Source organism: Rhipicephalus microplus, chromosome 2 (genome assembly GCF_043290135.1).
Source record: "Rhipicephalus microplus isolate Deutch F79 chromosome 2, USDA_Rmic, whole genome shotgun sequence".
Taxonomy (NCBI): Eukaryota; Metazoa; Arthropoda; class Arachnida; order Ixodida; family Ixodidae; genus Rhipicephalus; species Rhipicephalus microplus.
Window position 1 is genome coordinate 250,035,760 of NC_134701.1, and position 19,458 is coordinate 250,055,217.

At 49.4% G+C, this 19,458-nt stretch overlaps 1 protein-coding gene across 1 annotated transcript in view; it reads left to right on the plus strand.

Moving 5' to 3' along the window:
- The window catches only part of LOC119169294 (uncharacterized), a 135,799-nt gene that overhangs the window by 31,423 nt on the left and 84,918 nt on the right, over window positions 1–19,458 (plus strand). Inside the window, exon 3 of the mRNA XM_075879211.1 lies at window positions 15,657–15,705. Within this exon, the coding sequence (XP_075735326.1) occupies window positions 15,657–15,705 (49 nt within the window). The remainder of the gene's footprint in view (window positions 1–15,656; window positions 15,706–19,458) is intronic.

Genomic DNA, 19,458 nt, shown 5'->3' on the forward strand with positions numbered 1-19,458 from the left:
GCAGGTATATGACGTGTGCAGGCTGAGCTCGTGTTCGTTCTTGTAGGCATTTTTTTTAGTTTAAAAAAAAATGTTTCGATTTGTATAGGCACCAGTGAAGCCTGCCACGGCGCGTCGCGGCTCTGGGCGAACTGGTGACCCACAGGGTTCACTCACTTTTCGGGGAAAAATGTCGCTGTCTCGCTTGTCGGGCGCTACTGGCAATTTTTATTCAACGATTCTTTGTGTCGATTTTTATACTGAAAAATAAAAAAAGTATTTTTCCCTTTTTTAGGGGTGTGCGCCTAAAAAAAGTGAGAGGGCACTTGTTTTTGCTTGATTTTGCTTTCTTCTACAGACGCTGGGGTCTGCTGTAGAAACGGACGTGGTGTGTTGCTCGGCTGCAGACCCCACGCCCCATTCCGGAACGAAAACGAAGCAAAGAAAAAAAAGGGGGGGGGTCTGGAAAAGGGGAGGGGTGTTGTCGGCTGCCACAGAAAGAAATATGTAACGACGCAAAAAAATAGGGAGAGAAAAGAAAAAGAAACGTGAGCGATGGAGAAGTCCTGAGCAGTGTCAGCTCTGCAGGAGCTCTCGGTTCTCTGGGCGGCGGTGGCTAGCTACCCCGAGGAGCCCAAGAATCGAGAGGGTAGGAGGGTTAGTGGGGAGGGTGAGTGGCTGCGGCCCCCCTTTCTTCCTTTCTTTTTCCCCCTCTACGCAACAACAGGACCGGCAAGAAGGAAGAGACTGCAAGGGGGGGGGGGGTGTCCCCCCTTGCCCGTCGAGCCTTTCGGGAGGGGCTGCAGTTCGTCGACCTTTCCTTTCGGTCTCCGATTCAAGGTCGTCCTCCCGCGAAACCTCCTCAACGGGGTCGACCACTCTTGCGTCACGGGAAGCCGTTCGGCGCAACAGCAGTCGCTTGAAAAAGAAAGAGGGAAGAGACGCAAGCCTGCGAGGTGCAGCCGCCGCCGTTGCGATCCCCGGTCGGCAGGGTTCGAACGGCGGCCCTTGGCCCTGCGAGGTCGAAAGAAAAAGTGGCGGCGACGGTGGTTGCTGGAAGAGGGGGGGGGGGGGGGGGGGATACAAAAAAAACACACGAGACCGGGGCTAGACAGCGGGGAGACGCCCAGCGACGCGTTGTGTAAGGTCACAAAGGCGTCGTCGGTGGCCGGGGGTAGACACACAGCAGACATCTGCCGCTGATTGGGCCGCCGCCGGCGCGCGCTCGACGGGCAGCGTGGCGCACGCGATCCTGGCGGCGTTCTTGACCGATATGATTAATAGTGGATGCGGCCATCCCGCGGCCAATATGTATACGGACAATTCCGATCTGGCCGCCTTTATAATGGGGGAGCAGCGTCGCCTGAATGGCATCGAGTCGCTGGGTTTTCGGCCCAGAGAGATCGACGCGACATAGACCTTGTCCCCTCGTTTATTTTTTCTGCCTCGACTCTGCTGTTGATCGCGGCATTCTTTGGGGCTCTGGTTTTTTTTTTATTAATATTTCCATGATTCGCCTCTCACGCGCGCCGCTTGTTCCTGCCATATCTCGATCAGTCACTGTCGCACGGCACACGGCCCACTTGCGCAACACGAGTGACCCGAATGATATGGTTAGCTAGAGAAACGGTTAAGAGAATTCGTTGCACTGCGGTGGTGTCGCAGTTCGCAGGGGCATTGGCCTTGCGTCGCCCGAGTCAACCGGCATTGGAAAGTGGAAGGGGCGTTGGGGGGGGGGGGGCAATGTCATGCATTCGGTGAGATAGATGTATACGTTGCTGCGACGGCCTGGAGTAGCAGTGGGGTGGGAACACGCGCAGTCACTGTGCCCTCTGGAGCGGTCCGAGAGAGACTAAATTTTAATGCGTTAAGCCGGGCCTGTTGGAATCCAGAGTGGTCTCCCACCCCCAACCAGGCTGTGTAGATGATGTGGTCAGCACGGCCGCATCCGGTCATTTCTCACGGCCTAAGGGTATATGCGTTGTAACGTAAAATTCACTTCGTTAGCAGCGCTTATGACGCAACTCATGGCACTACCCAGCGTGCTTTCAACGGCTCGTGGTGAAACTCCAAAACTGGCGGCTGGTCATCCGCCAGTTGCACTTAGGGCCTGTCTTATCGGCTCAGTGAGTGCCGCAAGGGATAACCCCTTGGCCCTGTTGTAAACTGAACGGGTCGAAAGTTACCGGAAAGCACGCAACCTTGTTTTTTTTTATCTCTTGCGTTTATCTCTTGCAGTCTTATCTCTGTCTCCGAAGTGTGTCTGCTATGCAAAGAGAAAATGTTCAGCGCCGCAGACGGCTTGCTACAACGACACACGTTTTCAAGGTTCCTAGTGGCGAGAATAAAGTCGGTTCTTTCCGGTCGTGCTTTCAGTGCTTTGGTCGGAATGGACGTTTTCGCGTCTTTTGGATGTGTCTCTAAAGACTGACGCCTCAAAGCCCTTGATTCACTGACTGTTCATCTTGGCCCGAATCAGTTTCCATGGCCCAGCTTTGGTGTGGCGTGATGCAGCCCGCGACGAAGCAAATTCAAGGCAAGTTTATATATTTATTACTGTCTTATCGACATTCGCAGAGTGCTTGCTGATAACAGACTATACCCTAGGACAAACGGGCTAGAGTTTTGAACTGATCAGTGTCATGGTGTGTGATATAAGATCTAGGTTATATTACTTGCCGTGACAAGGCTTCAGTTACTCGACAACTCTAGCGCTCTGGCTTTCACTGTAATGGAGATTAAGGGCATTCCTATAAAACGAACTCAACCGGTGGTCATGTACAACCTCTAGATATTGCATACAAGGCTATAGGGTGTGCTGGAAAAGGGAGGGAAGCTTAGAGACACGCACTTCTGCAAATATTCCGCAAGTAAGGTGTCAGTCAAATATGTGCGTTTGAAATTCAAAAAGTAAAAGAAAAGCGAACACAGAGCTTAGAACACTACACTAGAAAATGCAGAGTTATGAGGCTTTCGGCAATCCGCATGAGAACTCATGGCGTATATGCTGATGGTCCAGCAGACCCAGACAATCTTGTTGCGCATGGCAACACAACGGGTCAGCCGTCATGGCGTCGGCAACTGGGGCAGACAAGGGAGAGCGTCGGGCTATCGGTGGCTTTCTCTCGGCGAAACTGTTCCCCTTTTTTTTTTCTCTCAAAACCTGTTTTTCCTTCGGGCTGAGACAAAAGCAAAAGCTAAAGGAAATGCGGGTGTTGCTGAAGACGGCGGGGAAGGCGAGTGGGCTCTTGTCATCGCGTTCCAAGCCGCCGCTGACCGCGACTATCCACCGGAGAAGGAGAAGGCTTCGCAGACGAGTCTGCATGCCGCAGCCGCGCACACTCCGGGGACCCGAAGGGGAGGACGCCGATGGGATATCCGAGAGGCGAAGGGTTCGGCTCGGGTTAAGAAAGCTCGGAACAGGAACTCTTCTTTCGTGGCGGTGCGAAGACGGAGGGGGGGGGCGGGGGTCACTGTTTTTTAGCCAACTCTTTGAGAAGAAATTCCCAGACGGGGTGAGGGTTCAAGCACGTTGCACCCCCCCTTTCATCCCGGAATATGGGGGGATTGCAGAGATGCTGAAAGGATGACCTAGTTCCGGGACTCCCCACCGCACCTCCTTTATTGTCGGACCTCTCCTTCGCACCCCCTCCGTCTGGAGCTCGGAATCCTTTCTTTTCTCCGAAGGCGGCTTCCCCCTTTCTCTGCAGGACAGACAGGGCTGCTTGCTTGTCTGGCTGCGGGCCCCCGACCCTGTTTACGGAAGTCTGGACTCCAGGTGTCCCTTGTGCCGCCATGGACAAAGAAGAAAAAAAAAAAACAGCGTTGATGAATAGGAAAGAATACGCGTTCCTTCTAGGTCACGGGGCTGGTGGCCCACCGCGGGAACCCTATGACACTGGCTGGCAGCGTCCAAGCGAAGCGGGCGCGGAGTCTGAGACTGGCCGAACCATTTTGTGGGCGAGGGTTGATGTATCGTTTTATTTACTTGTCTTTTATGCTTTTCTTTTTGAACGAGAAATCGCCTCTGTATAGGTGAGTGTGCCTTTTCGGGTGGCCCTTTGTTCAGGGTGTGGAAAAAACCACCGCCGCCAATGGTCTCAGGGGTGTCTGGGATAAGCGCTTCGTCTTTCTAGGTTCGTGCCGAGAAGGTAGTGTGGTTAGATCAAAACGTCAGCGTGCGCAAAGTAATTATACTTGCTGCCGTATAACAACGAGTGATCTCTGGAGAGCAATTTCTGGTGTCTACACCGTGGATAGCGTTTGTCAAGAGATGTGGCGTTTTGCTGTAAAGCTTGTACACTACAGAGCTGTGTGAGGCACAGCAGTAGGCTCGTGAGGTGACTGATACAGTTGAAGACGATTCTACGTCGTGTAACAACGCGCAAAACAACGTGCTAAGTTGATGTGAGACGATATGCTCTAGTTTAATCGTGGACACAACATAAATGTGGTCGCACAGAATGCTACAGATCTTTGCTATATATACTGATGACGTGCGCTTTCAGTGTGAGATGGTCCGGACTTCCTTCTTCGCCAGCGACGCACCAGAGCAGCTGCAGTGGCGCTCACCACGCCTTGCATGGACAAGCCGCTATGTATGAAAATAGGGCTGGATACCTCCACGCCGCACCGACGAAAGCAGGACCGAAGACAGAGGCAAAAATTGCGTGACCGCATGGCATGCCACTTTAACCCGTGCTCGCACTGCATGCTGCAAAGCACCAGGTGGGCATGGAGACGCTGCTCACGAAGCCCGCATAGGATGTTCCGAAAGAGGGGCACCGATTCAGAAGGGAGGAGGGTTCGTGCCCCTTTGCTACAACACGGTGTTCCATGCTTACGGAGGGCCAGCTGCGGTGATGGCCGGCCACGGAAACAGCCGCGAGCGGGTGACCAGGTCTCCTGCGATCTCCGGAATGAGGGGCAAGCAAACTGCAGCCATCGCTCCGGAGAGCGAGGAAGTGGCAGCAGCATGCTTGTCGGGGCCACGATGCTTGGGGAAAGAGAGTCTGGCCGCGAAGACCCTTGGCTCGGAGGGGGCGCCCAGAAATAGCCCGCGAGCATGGGGCCCCGTGCTGGGGACGTCCCCGCCGAGGCCTCAACTCTTGCTGCCCCGGAAATAGCCTTCGCTGCGGCACTCCGGGCAACGTCGACACTTCCGTCTCTTCTGTTTGCCCCCCTTGCCCCGGTCGGTGCAGGAGAACATGTACACATGCACTGTCGGCCACTCTGTAGTGAGAGAGCGCGCCCAGTGGCTTTTCGCTGCGCTGTTGCGTTCCTCCAGCGCATGCACTGTCGTGTCCGATGTGTACATGTAGGTGGTGAACACTCCGATATCTGTTGAAGGTATGCTGCTGCATGCGTGCAATGTATATAAACCATTGGGGCTTGCTGCATAATTGTCAGAGTTTTTTGAAGCAATTATCTGCAAGTGAACTCTCAAAACCAGGCCCACTAAAGAGATGGTCCATTACGAACAAACGAATGTATCTACCCTTATTCTGTAAATCCAATTTCAGTAACTAGCACCGACTGCACCACTTGGGAGCCAACACTGCTATCACGGGTTGTGTTATCAGACCACCTCTATGTGGCACTGAAGGCTTTCGTTCGAGAGGTCCACGTAACTTTTTAACGCGTGTCGTGCAGTGTATATATATATATATATATATATATATATATATATATATATATATATATATATATATATAAGTTCACTTTCACAAGAACTATTCAGCGTTGCTGTGTACTTGCGAGACAGTAAAAGGTGACACGTTCCGCTCACTTGATAGTTAATGTTTCGTTATTCAAGAATGGTTTCAAAAAACACTGCGTTGTGCTAATTTCACTTGCACTGGGGCTTTTGGAAGCTACTGAATAGAATGTTATTGAAATGAATGCACCGATGGCGCACTGATATATAGCATGCAGACACATTGTAGAAATATGGGATGTTATCGGTCATACAAAGGAAGGTTCGAAATCCAAAAGGCACTTAGCCGATGCAACACACATGGCGTGCTGCCATGCGTCTCGGGCATTTAATGTTGACTTTGCGTCCAGGTGGACCGTCCTTGCATCATATTTACAGCTCCGGGCGAGTTCCGTGTCTCAAGGTCATTCAGTGAAAAGCAACCACGACGCCACTTTCCTCCCCGCGTATGCAGCACGAGAATGTTAAAGGGGCGGTAAGTGCTCGAGGTGAAAGCGGAGAAACAGAGCGGAGTGGCGGCGGCGTTGCAACGTCCACTTCGCTTATCGCCGGACCCAGACAACGTCTCGTCCGAGACGCCCTCTCAGACGCGGCGCGCGTTGAACCTCGTTCCCGAAGCCGAGCCCGGTTATCTTCACAGCCCTTTACTGTCCTGATGACCGAAAATGACGCCCGAGTCAACAAAGCAAAAAAAAAAAAGGAGGCGACGGCTAAACAGAGAAGTAAACGAAGCCCTCTATATACTTAGGCCGGAAGTTGACGGCCTAGCACCCGCATTTCTGGCGCAACGGAACAGCATCGCCTCCTCCAGTTCGGCCGGTGTCGAGCACGCATTTTCCGAGAAAAAACGCGGTATTCCGGCCCGCTCCAGGAGGAGGGTGTGTGCGGCTTCGACAGAGCACGGCGTCTCGCGCTTTCCGCGGACGCAGCCTCGGTGGTTGTGGGAACCGAAGGGCTGCAGTAATTGTACCGTGGTGACCCCGTCAGTAAGGGGCCCCCGGAGGACGCGGGGCATATGGAGGCGCGAGTTGTGCGAGCTTCTCCTTCAGGTAGTTGACCCAAATTTGGCGGCGGGACTCCCCCCCTTTCGGTTGAGACGAGGAGCCGGCGGAAGGGTTGGCGGCTCCCCCGAAAATACCCGCTCCGGCTGGTGGGGGCGTCGGTGGTGGGGGGCCCCGGGAAAGGGTTGTGCGGGAGAAGCGGCGCGCCAGTCGTTCGTCGGCATGCCTGGCCGCCGGGCCCGGCCGCCGGCGGCTCCTCATCGGCGTCGCTGCTGCTCCCCATCATCGCCACCGTACCGCTCCAGCGGCTACCGCGGAGGAAGAGCGACCTTCTTGGAGGCACCAGGTGAGGAGCGACGGCCGACTTCCTCCTTGAGGGGCATTGCTCCGGTTAGGGCTCAAGACACGGATTGCGTTTGTGGATCGAGACGATCGAGTACAGTTTCTTCGTTACTAGGCTGTCTGTCCGCTTGCTTGCACGCGAGAGTTTGGTACATTTTTCCATGCGTGAAAAGACACCCTTCACGGTGGTCTGTTTTAGGTGCACGTTAAAGAAACCTGGGGGGTCGATATTTCCGGAAGCCTCCACTACAAAGTCTTTCCTTAATGTCGTTATTTTGGGTCCTAAGACCACGACACTTAATATTATCTATGAAGTGTGCGCTGGAATCGGTGTTTCAAGGCAGGCTTCCTTTTTTTCTCTCTTTCTTGAATCGGCATGCGATAATATACAACGGAACCTCGATTGTTTTTCTTTCTACCGGGGGCGAGCGTTGTAGACGGCTTTCTCAAATTGGAAGGTGCAATCTTTGAAGAGCACCAGTGTTCCTACTCGAACGAGGCAAGCTTTCTTTCCGTTCACGCTGTGAAGACGAAGTGTGACGCGACCTCGACATCTGCAGCGAATATCTATACCTTACACTGTCGGGTCATACAACTTATGTTTATGAGCAGTCGAAGAACAACGATTGACTTCTATTCACTGTACGCTCACCGCTCGTTAAGGAATTCACTGCGAAAGTGCCGCGCAGTTTCGTCATTTTTTACTCGTCCACCAATCGCTTCACGCAGACTTTTTTACTGGCACATTAATTCACCTTGAACAGAACCAACTTGATTATTCGAGTTGCGGATGCATATCGAAAATTTGCACCTTATCCTTTCCCCCTTCCACCAAGTGTAGGGTAACAAACCACATGTCTCACACCCCTTACCATCCCTCTCTTTCCCTCGCATTGCACTTCCGTCTCTCACGCTGATTATATGAGAGGCAGATAGGAAGAGGCACATGACGTCACATGAACAGTCTCTCATGAACTTCGATTTTTACTCCGCGCTTCCTTATCATCCTTTATCCCTTTCCTCCTGTGGTTTGAATTGTTTTTTTTTCGAACTATATTTTTTTCAAAAGATATATGCAGCCAGTATACATTTACAAGTCCACATTGTTTACATATGCATTTGTGTGACGTGGCCGGCTCATTATGACTTTCGCAATTGACTTGCACTTCGGCAGTTGCGAAAGCGCTGAGGGTTATACATATGTCGTCGTAGTCGTATAGGCGTATACCTCCGGTGTTCTCGAGCTTCGTGTATCTCTTGCGAAAAGACGCCTTTTCGAACTTCTTGTACAGCCGCTAACCTTTCGCAGAACAAGCGTCATTATATTTAACCTTTTCGGGTCACCCGCTATCGCTGAGGTTTTGTACGACGCACTCAACACGCATCGCATCGCGAAAGCACGCACCTGACAAACGATCCCGATTTAATGTTAAAAGCCAAGCAGCGTACAAATGCCGCTGGTAATCACGTTTTGTTGTTTTCTTCCGTATATACCTCGATATATCTTCCTACCGCTTGTGAGAGTCCATATAGGTATTATAATAAGGACGCGGCGCTGACTCGTAAAACAAACACAAATAAGAAACAAAGACTCTGAGCATGATTGCAGAACGCCAAATAGAGGGAGGTCATGCCGAAAAATAAATATTGCGCATGTGAAGTTCATTAGTGGTCACAAAGGGCGCTGTGTGGCTGATATAAATAGGACGAAGTATACGTGTTAGTTGAGTGCAGTGTGGAAAACGATATAGCTTCAGAGTATAATACTATCTAAGCCTAATTCTGCTCAGTTAATCTGCTCTAAACATAATTCTATAATTCTGCTAACGGTGTCAACGATTTTCGCATTGTATAATTTACAATGACAAGAGATTTCTGCGATTTGGTCGGAGGCCTGCGGACAAAAGTTGGTGAAGCCACGACATCTGTCGGCTTTTATCGTAGCATGCAGCCTCACGTAGTGCTCCAATGACTCACTCTCAGGAGGTTATGGGAACAGCGTTCTCTGTAAACTTCAAGGCAGAATAGAGAAATAAGGCGGTGTATACGCGGCAAGGTGATATAGGCGTGGCTTGGTGCACGCTTTTTTGTATCCTCGATGCGTATAGTATAATCGAAGCATGTGCATGCTGGGGACTCTTATTTACAACAACTCTTCCATGAGCTCGCTATATATATATATATATATAATTTCATGGGATCATAGTGGTAAAAAGAAGTGGATGATGCGCCGCCTCCGTATAGCGTTCGCAAAACTTGCGACGGGGACAAAGGCTACTTGGTTTCTCTGGGCACTTCCGGTCGGGCTTCCTTCCGGTCAATTCACGCGGACCCTATACACAGTGAGATGCACACCCTCCTCGAATCTCCGCTGCGTTCTTGTGGCCCGGTTTTCCTTTCTTATATATTTTTCCCTTTTCTTGCTTCTTAGATGTTGCGGAAAAGAACGCGCGATCCAATCGCGGGTGCCGCATACGCACACATCAGCGGAGAAATGCTTGATCAGCTTGAAGCGGGGCTCGCATGAAAGCGTTGCCAACATTTTATAACAAAGAAAAATGCGCGTAAAGCTAAATAAATAAACAAAAATAAAATGGTGTTTAGAATCCCGTCAGATGCCTCTTATGGTGTGGTGCTGACGTGCGTCCCGTATAACACACGCGCGCATTTTGAAATCGATATCTGGGGAATGCCTCGCCCTCAGAGTTCGTATATACGTGCACGATCTTGACGATCGGGGTCAGTCTGCAAAATTGAGCGAACATCAAATTGCAGGACACATCGTTCTCGAGGCCAAGCTAATCGGTATTAAGAAGAAGGAGATGGAACACATTATCGAGAAGACAACGGTGTGACGAATCGCCGAGAGCGCATACATCTCTATACGTTTGGTACGTGGCTATTGTGCGAAGCATATGTTCGTCTCGGAGCTTGGTGACTCAAATAATTCGCGTGAGTCAAGTTTATATAAGGCTTTTTGGCACCGGTTAAGATGGCACTACAGTGCCCGATACTATCTTTATTGAATGATATAAACTGTGGAATTAATTTTACAAGTGTGCGAGACATTCTTAGCCTTCCTGATTTCTGCAGCACTTTTTCGAATAACAACTTTTAAAAGATGGAGTAGAGCAAAGGAGAGAATCCGAATAAAAGGCTATGACCAATACAAAACAAAAAGACAATTCATACAGAGAGAGAAGTACAGGAGGGAAGGCAGTAATTTAATCTAGACATGTATTGTTTGCTACCTTATATACAGGTTGAGCGAGGAATACTGAGGCGAACGCGAGAGTTAAAATAAAAATAAAAATCAGGCTACTCCGCAGGTGTGAAGCTTGAAGGAGGCGCGCTGATGGGCAGCCTGCTTTGATACTCTTAGGTGTTCTTCCTTATTTCCTCTGTTTAAGTTTTTTCTGTTTATTGTCTCTTTATTTCTGTTTGTCGTGCCGCAACTATTCCCTCTCTCTTTTTTTCTTTTTTGTTTCATTTACCAATATCCTTTCACGATGCGCCTTTAAGCACAAGGGGTGATATAGGTGGGACGCTCATTTTTTTTTATGTATCTGGTCGATCTCGGCAATTGATAAATTGCGATGCGCTTTTTTCGGAGAGTGCGCCCCCTTTGTAGACACCTTTCGCACCTCGAGAGATTTGTATACTAACCGGGACATCGATTCTTCGTGGCGCGGCGGCAGCGGCGCACCTCGACAGCGGCGACCTCTGGCGCAGAGCGCATCTCGGAAGGAGGCGTCGTGGCGGTCACGCGTCGCTAATCCGCTCGAGGATAAACAAGGCGCGCTGCTTGGGAGGAGCCGTAGCGTGCGCCGACGCCGCCCCCAACGCAGGGCCTCCGATGGACGCCGCGCGCAGGGAGAGGAAAGGGGTCGCCACCAGTGAAGGGGGTTGGACGTGCGTCAAAGGGTTGCGCAGCGCTCTCCTGTAAACAACGCGCCGTCAACAAATGCCGTACCCGCCAAGGCCTTGACGCCGCCTAGCGACGGCGCGCGCAGGCGTCTGGCGTCGCGCCAGCCCTCCCGAGTCGCGCGCTATCCGGAGTCCTCCTTTACGTCGGTGCTGTCCGAAGGCGACGACGTCGGCGGCGAGAAGACTATAGTTGCGCGTCGCGAAAGAGGGCGCTAGCGGACGGAACGCCTTTCGCCGAGTGCTCGCCTTCACGGAAACGAGGAGGAAACGCAGCGGTCGCATTCCTCGGCTCGTCGGCGCTCGCCCCGCAGCTGACTCGTGGCAAAGCAGATGTGTCGACAATGCCTACTCGAGGAAAGCGGCGCCAAAGAGAATGCGATGAGTGACGTACGGTGTTATGTGCGCGAATTCGCCGACCCAGCTGAGAAGGGAAATGACATTAGACGGATTTATCTGCGATCTATATAGTTATTGTAACCTGTTCCCATGTCTTAATATTGTCTGTGTACTATAAGTATACTGCATGTTGCTCTTCAAAAGATAGGTATATATAGTAGCAAAAAAAGGCCGTAGACAAAGGATTTGATTGATTTGTGGGGTTTAACGTCCCAAAACCACCATATGATTATGAGAGACGCCGTAGTGGAGGGCTCCGGAAATTTCGACCACCTGGGGTTCTTTAACGTGCACCCAAATCTGAGCACACGGGCCTACAACATTTCCGCCTCCATCGGAAATGCAGCCGCCGCAGCCGGGATATGAACCCGCGACTTGCGGGTCAGCAGCCGAGTACCTTAGCCACTAGACCACCGCGGCGGGGCCGTAGACAAAGGAGGGCAAAAAGAAATAATAATAATAATAATAATAATAATAATAATAATAATAATAATAATAATAATAATAATAATAATAATAATAATTGTACACGCGTCTCTTTTCTTTATCCACTACGCGTCCTCCGAATTCTTTGTACGACTCAACCTTGTCTATGCACATAACGTCATCAATAGATGGTGAAGCGTTATTTCGTGTCCTGAGAGACGTGAATGGCGCGTATAGTGTGCTTTACCATTTTGGGGCAGGCCAGGCTAAGCCTGGCTGCCGCATCTTGGGCTCTCTCGACAGCCCAAAGCTTCATGACCCGCCCCCCCTTGGGGCTTCTGATGGCGAAACAACGCTTGGCTGGGTCGCCTTGATCGCTGCCTGCAGTAACGAGGGGCATCGCCAGAGCATGTGCACTAAATTAGCCACTTCTCCACAACGGTGGCACAAAGTGTCGTAATGTAAGCGTCCGAATAAATTTTATAAAATAAAGCCGAATTTTTACACGAATCCGCCTGTTGTGGTTTCAGCGTCATTGATAAGCTCTGTGTATAGCTTTCTTTGTGGAGTGCCTCCTAGACCCTCCTGCCTATAGGTAGAAGTAATGTGAAGTCTTTTTGTATGTGGTGGGCTGATCTGCATGCATCGCCCAACATCGTGGGCTGGGGAGAGCTTCCGTGGGCGCGGAATGGAGGACCTTGCGCCTTGCGGAGTGGGTCAGCTCATTGAGGTTGGTGGGGCCTACTTCAGCTTGGCACACGGGATGGTGCACGTCATCAATGTCGCCATAATTTTGTAAATCCAACACGGTGAGAAGCTTTGTCTATATCCGTTCGTGCGCACCAGCATACAGGAAACTCAACAAATACAAGTATATGCGCCATGCATATACTCCCTCATGTAATAACAGTTATAGTCCTTCTAGACGTTATAACACGTGTTCAGAGCTCTACAGTATATACGTAATTGAATTATATTGCATTACTTACGTTGCACATTGTATTGTATATTACTTATATTGTATTACTCAGTTTATGTAAATTCATGTTTGACTCATATATCGGGACCTTAAAGCGTCGCTAACACTTGCTTCTATATATAAGAACTTGGAGAGCGTCTCTTCTATTATAAATAGATATATTTATTAAGAGAAATGTATTTCATGTTAATATTCACCGCAATGATACAACCATCGCAATGGGTAACGAATGCGTGGTAAATGTTTCACTTTTGTTTCGCATCAAGTAATGACGTGTTGGCCTATACACGACAAGACCCATATAACATGCATCTTTGTCGGCAGTATTTGAAATAAACGTAAGATAAATTTATGCCATTTGTCTAGTTCTATATGCATGCTATTTGGTAGATTCCTATTCTTAAGCTCCTTCGTTGAACAACTGGTTTATTCGTCGTGTATATAGTGTGGTCGCAAGCTACTCTACTTGCCCAACATGGACGTCGGCAGGGGCATACCGAGGGGCCACTTGCCTACCTCGAACTGTGCCAGCAAGCTCTGAAGCACCACCAAAGCTCCCCTCCAGCTCCGTGACGCAACACGGTTCCTCCCCCCCCCCCCCTTCAAGACCAAAGGCTGCTGTGTGTCGGCACCATACATGTAACGTGTTTTCTCACTAACATCAGGCGCCGATTAACTGAGGCTCTTATCGAGAAAAAAAAATTGGAGACTGTAATCCGAGCCTCAAAACAGTGTTCTGAAACGATTGTCTGCGCACAATCGGACGAGAGCTCTTCCGGGAAAAGGACGATCGGCAGGACACAACCCTATCGCGTCGCGTCGAGCACTGCTGAAAACGTGGCCTCCACCAGTTGTTCACGCTCGCTGTTGACAAGAGCACTCGATCGAGGACCTCTTCTCTACTGAATACCTCCATGGCCGTTCAACGTCCCTTATACTGCCGGTATACATTGCAGCCACGTTTAATCCACGCCCGCGTTCAATGGCGCTTGTTTGCGGCCATGTTTTGGGTCGGAGTTTCCACAATGGGTCTGACAAAGGCTTCTTTTCCTTTTCTTTTTTTTCCTCGCTTCATCGAGCTGACTTTTTGGGTGGTAACCCCTTCCGGGCCGGCCGGTGATGGTCGTATGGAACAGCTGCCGCGAGCCGATAGAGACGGTCTGCCTGCTCAACAGCCCGAGCAGCGGCGCCACCACGCGGGGTTTCCCCGCAAAGCGGGGAAACCCTTCCGGCACGCCGCCCCCACCGAGCTATATTTAAGGGGGGGGGGGGAGGGGGGTCTGCACGCGACCGGTGGAGGCATACGCACACCAGCTCCTGTGTTGCCCGTGCTTCATTGATTGAAGATGAGCCGCCGCGGCGCGTCCGTTTCTCTCGCCCGCCATGCACTCCCCCCCCCCCCCCCCCCAACGTTCTCCCTAACCACGGTAACTACCCCTTTCGCTTTCTGCGGATGATCTGTGTGCGTGCGGACTGATGCAGGCCAAGTAAATGACCAGTCCCGCCGCTTCTGTCTCCCCTTCCTTCTCTCTCTTTAGTAGTACGTGTTCAAAAAAAGCGGAAAATTCTCAGTATACTAACAGGTGGGACGTCAAAGGCGTTGCAGCAGGGTCTATTAGCGCTTCACTTGTGGAGGGCTAACGTTATATAAAAAAAAGGACTACACAGAAAAAAGACACAACGTATATACTAAATGTGAATTTAATCACCTGGATAGACTGCAAAGCGTGTACGGCGAGTTCTGTGCGCTGCTTGGATTCGTTCTTTGTGGTGAAATAGCACCGAAAGACGAAGCAGGCGTAGCAAGCAGTTCGTTTATGGATGACTGGAGTATTAAATTTGCGTTAATGCGAAACTTTGTCACGTGAGTGGTGTCGCGATATATAGGTTTTACATGCTTAGGATCGCGATGATATATGCATGTTTTTTTTTTTTTTCTGTGACACCGCTGCATCGATATACAACGATGCCACCATCCCCACTTGCTATTGCAGTATAAATGGTTGTTGATTTGGGTTCTGAAAAGACGCCGTATTCTGTAAGGTTGGGCTGAGATACTGTACTTCTGTACATCTGACTTCCGTACTTGATGTACAAGTTCATCCTGAAATTACGCAACCACTAATCAACCATCAACCAACCGATTTTCAATTTCGATCTTTCTCGGTCTCGCTGTCTTCCGTTTATTGCTTTTTTGCCATGCTTTCCTAAAATCATCAGTTCAACTTGTTTCGTAGAACACGAGCATCAACGTGCATAGGCCAGTGTTTCAGTGAGCTGTCGCGCATGTACTAGTCCTCTTTTGTTTAGTGCATGCCACAATGTCGTACCTCAACAACTGGTAAACGAAAAGTTTTTGGTACTCTTTCATTGAAATCAAACGAGTAACACTGGGACTGCACATCCTATGGTTTGCTCAAATGCAGGGAGATGTATGATTGCTTGAATAAAGTGTGCCGTAAAGCTCTGGAAAATAGAAAAGGCAGCGCACAAATGCCACCACAGACGATGGTGAACGCGTGTGCGTCAGGTGATGCCAGCGCCGAGCTGGCGGACCGGCGGGGGGGGGGGGTCTTTTTTTTCTGTTTCTTTTTTTTTTCACGCTGGCGCCCATCGCTGAACGGGTCTGCGTAAGCTGATGCCGGCCTCCGGGCGCCAGGCTGGCGCGATAGAGGCGGTGACTCTCTCCTTTTTTTCTTTTTTTTCCTCCTTGCGCCCGCTCCTACCAGCTATAGGCGGTACTTCCACGCCGTGCGGCTGTCACGGGCATTTTTTGATTGCTGGGCTCCGCATTGACAGGATTTGAGTCAGTACGTAGGAGAGCGCCGCCTATATGCCGTTCGTTATCCGGCACCTGACTGAACGTGTATTGTCTTTCACATTGTTTCAGGAGAACCGAACCCATCTTGGCGAACAGCGCCCGGCGTCACCGACAACATGTGAGTATGGCACACCAGACAAAACGCCTTCACATAATGCTTTTACACAACGGATGCTGACAAGACGTATAAAATATTTTACTTCTTTCTTAATGTTTTCGTTACCCGGCATCTGCAAGTCAGCTCAAGCACAATAGACAGTATTACGACGAGTAAACGCATTCACTGTGCTTGCGAAGTCTGTGTCCTGATGCAGCCTGAATCGCAGAAATCATTGCCGGAGTCACTGGACGACAATCCAGTCATCGTTCTTCACGTGAACCACGTTCGATTGATAGCAAATTACAGAGCTGGTTCCCGGTAATTCGTGAGTTGTAGTGTTCCCGTGACGTCAGACTTTGTTGACACGTCCCTGCGAAGGCGCCCCCTCGACAATGAAATTGAAAGTGCCTTTTTAAGGATGATGTATATTAAGATATATTTATTGCATTCCCAAGCAAAACGACCTTGTTTGTATAGGGTTCTGAACAGCCGTGTTTGTTTGAGCAACAAGCCGAAAATATTTAAATTTCGTGTTAGTACACACCCTTAGTCATATCCCAGCTAGAATACACGCCCGCAAGGGAGAAAATCCGGTCAAATTATGGCTGCTAGTATACTCGATTCGCTACGTGGCTATGAAGAGCCGTTCCTCAGGGGAAACGTCGCTGTTCTAAATGCCTTTCAAAATAGCCGTGAGAAAGATTAGCCGGAATTTTAGGTCATATTTTTCCTGGCTAAGTGCGGCCAGCTAGCCGTAACGCGTTACAGCACGTATAGGCGGCCAGTCTCTATAGGCGGCCCCAACGAGGTTACGGGGGGGAAAATAATTTTTACGCTTTCAGGGCTTGCCTGGCCAATTTGCCAGTATTAATTATTTGAACTAGTAGTTCGACCATACAAATTACACCCATCACTGGAGTCGAACTAGGGACCATGCATTCGAAGAAAATACGTTACCCATTGCACCACAGCGCTGCACGGCATGAATTCTCGTACTTTTTTTTTGGGGGGGGGGGGGAATATTTCTACCAAAAGGTTTGCAAACAACCGGCGGAACATCGACCTTCTATTTTTGTGCCACACGGATGTGTTTGAGTGTGTATTAGGTCAGCGAACAGTTTACAGGACTTCATTAAATTGAAACAACCATGTTATAAGCGCCTTCGGCTCCGACTTCGGTTCGTGGTGCGCCGTGACGCAAGAACGACTAACGTGTGCTTGTGCGTCGTTTTAGTGCTTCTCTGTAAATCGTTGGTGTTTCGCTCACCGAAAATTCGCGGATTCTAGGGCGACGAGGGTATCTTCAGTTCTCAAAACCCACGTATGTTTCTCTCATGTGCGTGTGCTGCGAGCAACTCGTTTCGCGAGCCTGCGCGCGTGTCAATGACGACATCCCATTCTCATCTTCTCTCGCACGTTAACATTACATGGGTATTATGGCGTGCCTACACTAGCATTTGCATTTCGTGTGCACTGACTATACACGCTTGGCCTGCAGCACCGCTTTAGTATTTCAGCGATCATTTGTTTCCAACATCATTTATGCGTGCTATTTCACGATATCGGCGGTGGTTTTTTTGTCTTTAACTGACGTTATTTATGGGGACTATAGCTACGCTTACCTTTTTTCAGCATCCCACCGCTGTTCAAGTGAATGCTGAAATGTGCAGGTCAAGTATGACGTCCACCAAATTAGCAATGGTTAGGTCTCCCTCCAAATAAATAGTTGTTGCTTTTGCACAACTTTTTAGCGAACGTCTGCGTGCAGTTGTGGTCAAGATATGGCGCAGAACAAACCTGTACGTCTTTACTGTTAATTCATGCCTCAATAAGAAAGAGGTTCTCTTTAGAAAATGAGTATTTTTTATAGCTGGTACGTTATTTCCACAGCAGTACACAGGTTGGCTTGAGTGAAGGTCAATGCTAGAAATACCGTGCTGAAATACGAGAAGTGTATACCAGATATGCAAGAGTGGGAAAGTTTCGGTCGCCTATACGCCCTCCCGTGCTGTCCTGCACTGGTACTTCTTGTTCAAGTTCATCTTGCAGTTCCACAATCATTATCAAAACACCAACTCACAAATTCTTACTGTTCATCATTTTCTGTCTCGCTGCCCGCTGCCCTCCGTTCATTTCTTTAGAGCAGTACTTTCCAAACATCGTCTGTTCAACTTGTTTTGTAGAACACGAGCATAACAATCCACATGCCAGTGTATCGGTTAGCTGTTTTGCATGCCCAAGTACTATTTTTTATTTAATGCATAGCAAATGTCATACCTCGACAAATGATAAAATGAATTTTGTTCGTATAGTATTTTATCGGACTCAAACAGCTACTGGGACTGTGCTATAGTCCCAATGTTCGCCCAAATGCGGGCAGGTGTATGAAATCCCGCACATAGTCTGCCGTGAGGCACTGGAAAGTGTTGCCGTCGTATACCGTCTTGTATACAAAAACGGGTGGGCCAATAACCCTTGCTGTTTCGCCAAAAGAGTCTTCCCGAAAAAGGATATCAAGCAAAGAAGTTCATTAGGCTTCCAGCATTCATGAGATTGAATGTTTCACTGCAAACGGTCACTCGAATTTTTAAATGTATATTTCTTTTTTGAAAAAAAAAACAAGAGATAAATTAAAAATTGAGTTGTTTGATTTTTGCACTGAGTGAGCAAAGCGTAGAGTGCTCTGTTGTTCTTGTGATATGTATAGATAAACAAAGAAAAAAAACGGCCCAGTTTAGCTAGTTCATGGTTTTTACCCTGTCTGAACACAAGCCAAATGAATAATAAATGAAAGCTGGTATGCGTGGCTAATCATTGTTTTATAAAAGGTGATTTTATTAAAAAAGATTATTCATTCATTCTCGAAACCTACTGCATGTTCTGCCGAGTAGCTTATTAAATCTGGGGCTAGATGATACACAAGAGATGTTTATATAACATATGAGGCATACCAAGGTGGACATTCTTTATTTGTTACTGTGCATTTAAATCAAACTCTGCGAATGCCATAACAGAACTCAACTATTCTTATCGGTGCTTCACTCCCTCCTGGAAAAACCTAGAAAGGCGTACTTACAACCTTCATGTGAGTCGCACGCCACGTCGATGGCCGTTCGAAGCATGTTGGTAACTGCCTTCACAGTATAGCAAGTCCGCTAGATTTTTTTTATCCAGAGCCCGTGACAGTACAGTCTTTCCACACTCATCAGGCATCTGCATCGTTGCTATACATGTGCCCCTAATGCCTTTTTTTATTCCTTTGGCTTTTCATTGAACTTTCACCGCGACACACTGTGCAGAACTACACCCACAAGCATCCGAGCGAACAGAACACAGAAGCATTACTTACCGTTCAATTTCCGAACTGCGCCGAGCACGTAGCGTATACGTATCATCTCGCTTGGTATAGTCGCCACGGCAGGCTGGCTAAGGCCCGAGACCTTTGCGAAACAAACGCGCTTGTTGTATACGCAGCGCAAAGCGCAGTTGACGTCCACTCTAGAACGTTGTCAAGCTGCCAGCACGAAACACGCTCACGTAGTTGACACCACCGAGCGATTCGGAAACGATCATCACAAGACTGCGGTAGGGACGTAACGGCGACGCATAAAAGCCACGGTGAATCCGTGTGCGTCAGCTGATGCCGGCTCCGGGCGCCGGACCTGGCGAGACGGCGGTGGCGGCTTCCTCCCTTTCTTTCCCTTTTCCCAAGCTTGCAGCCACTCTTACACGTCGATAGGCAGTACTTCCGCGCCGAGCAGCTGTCATGGA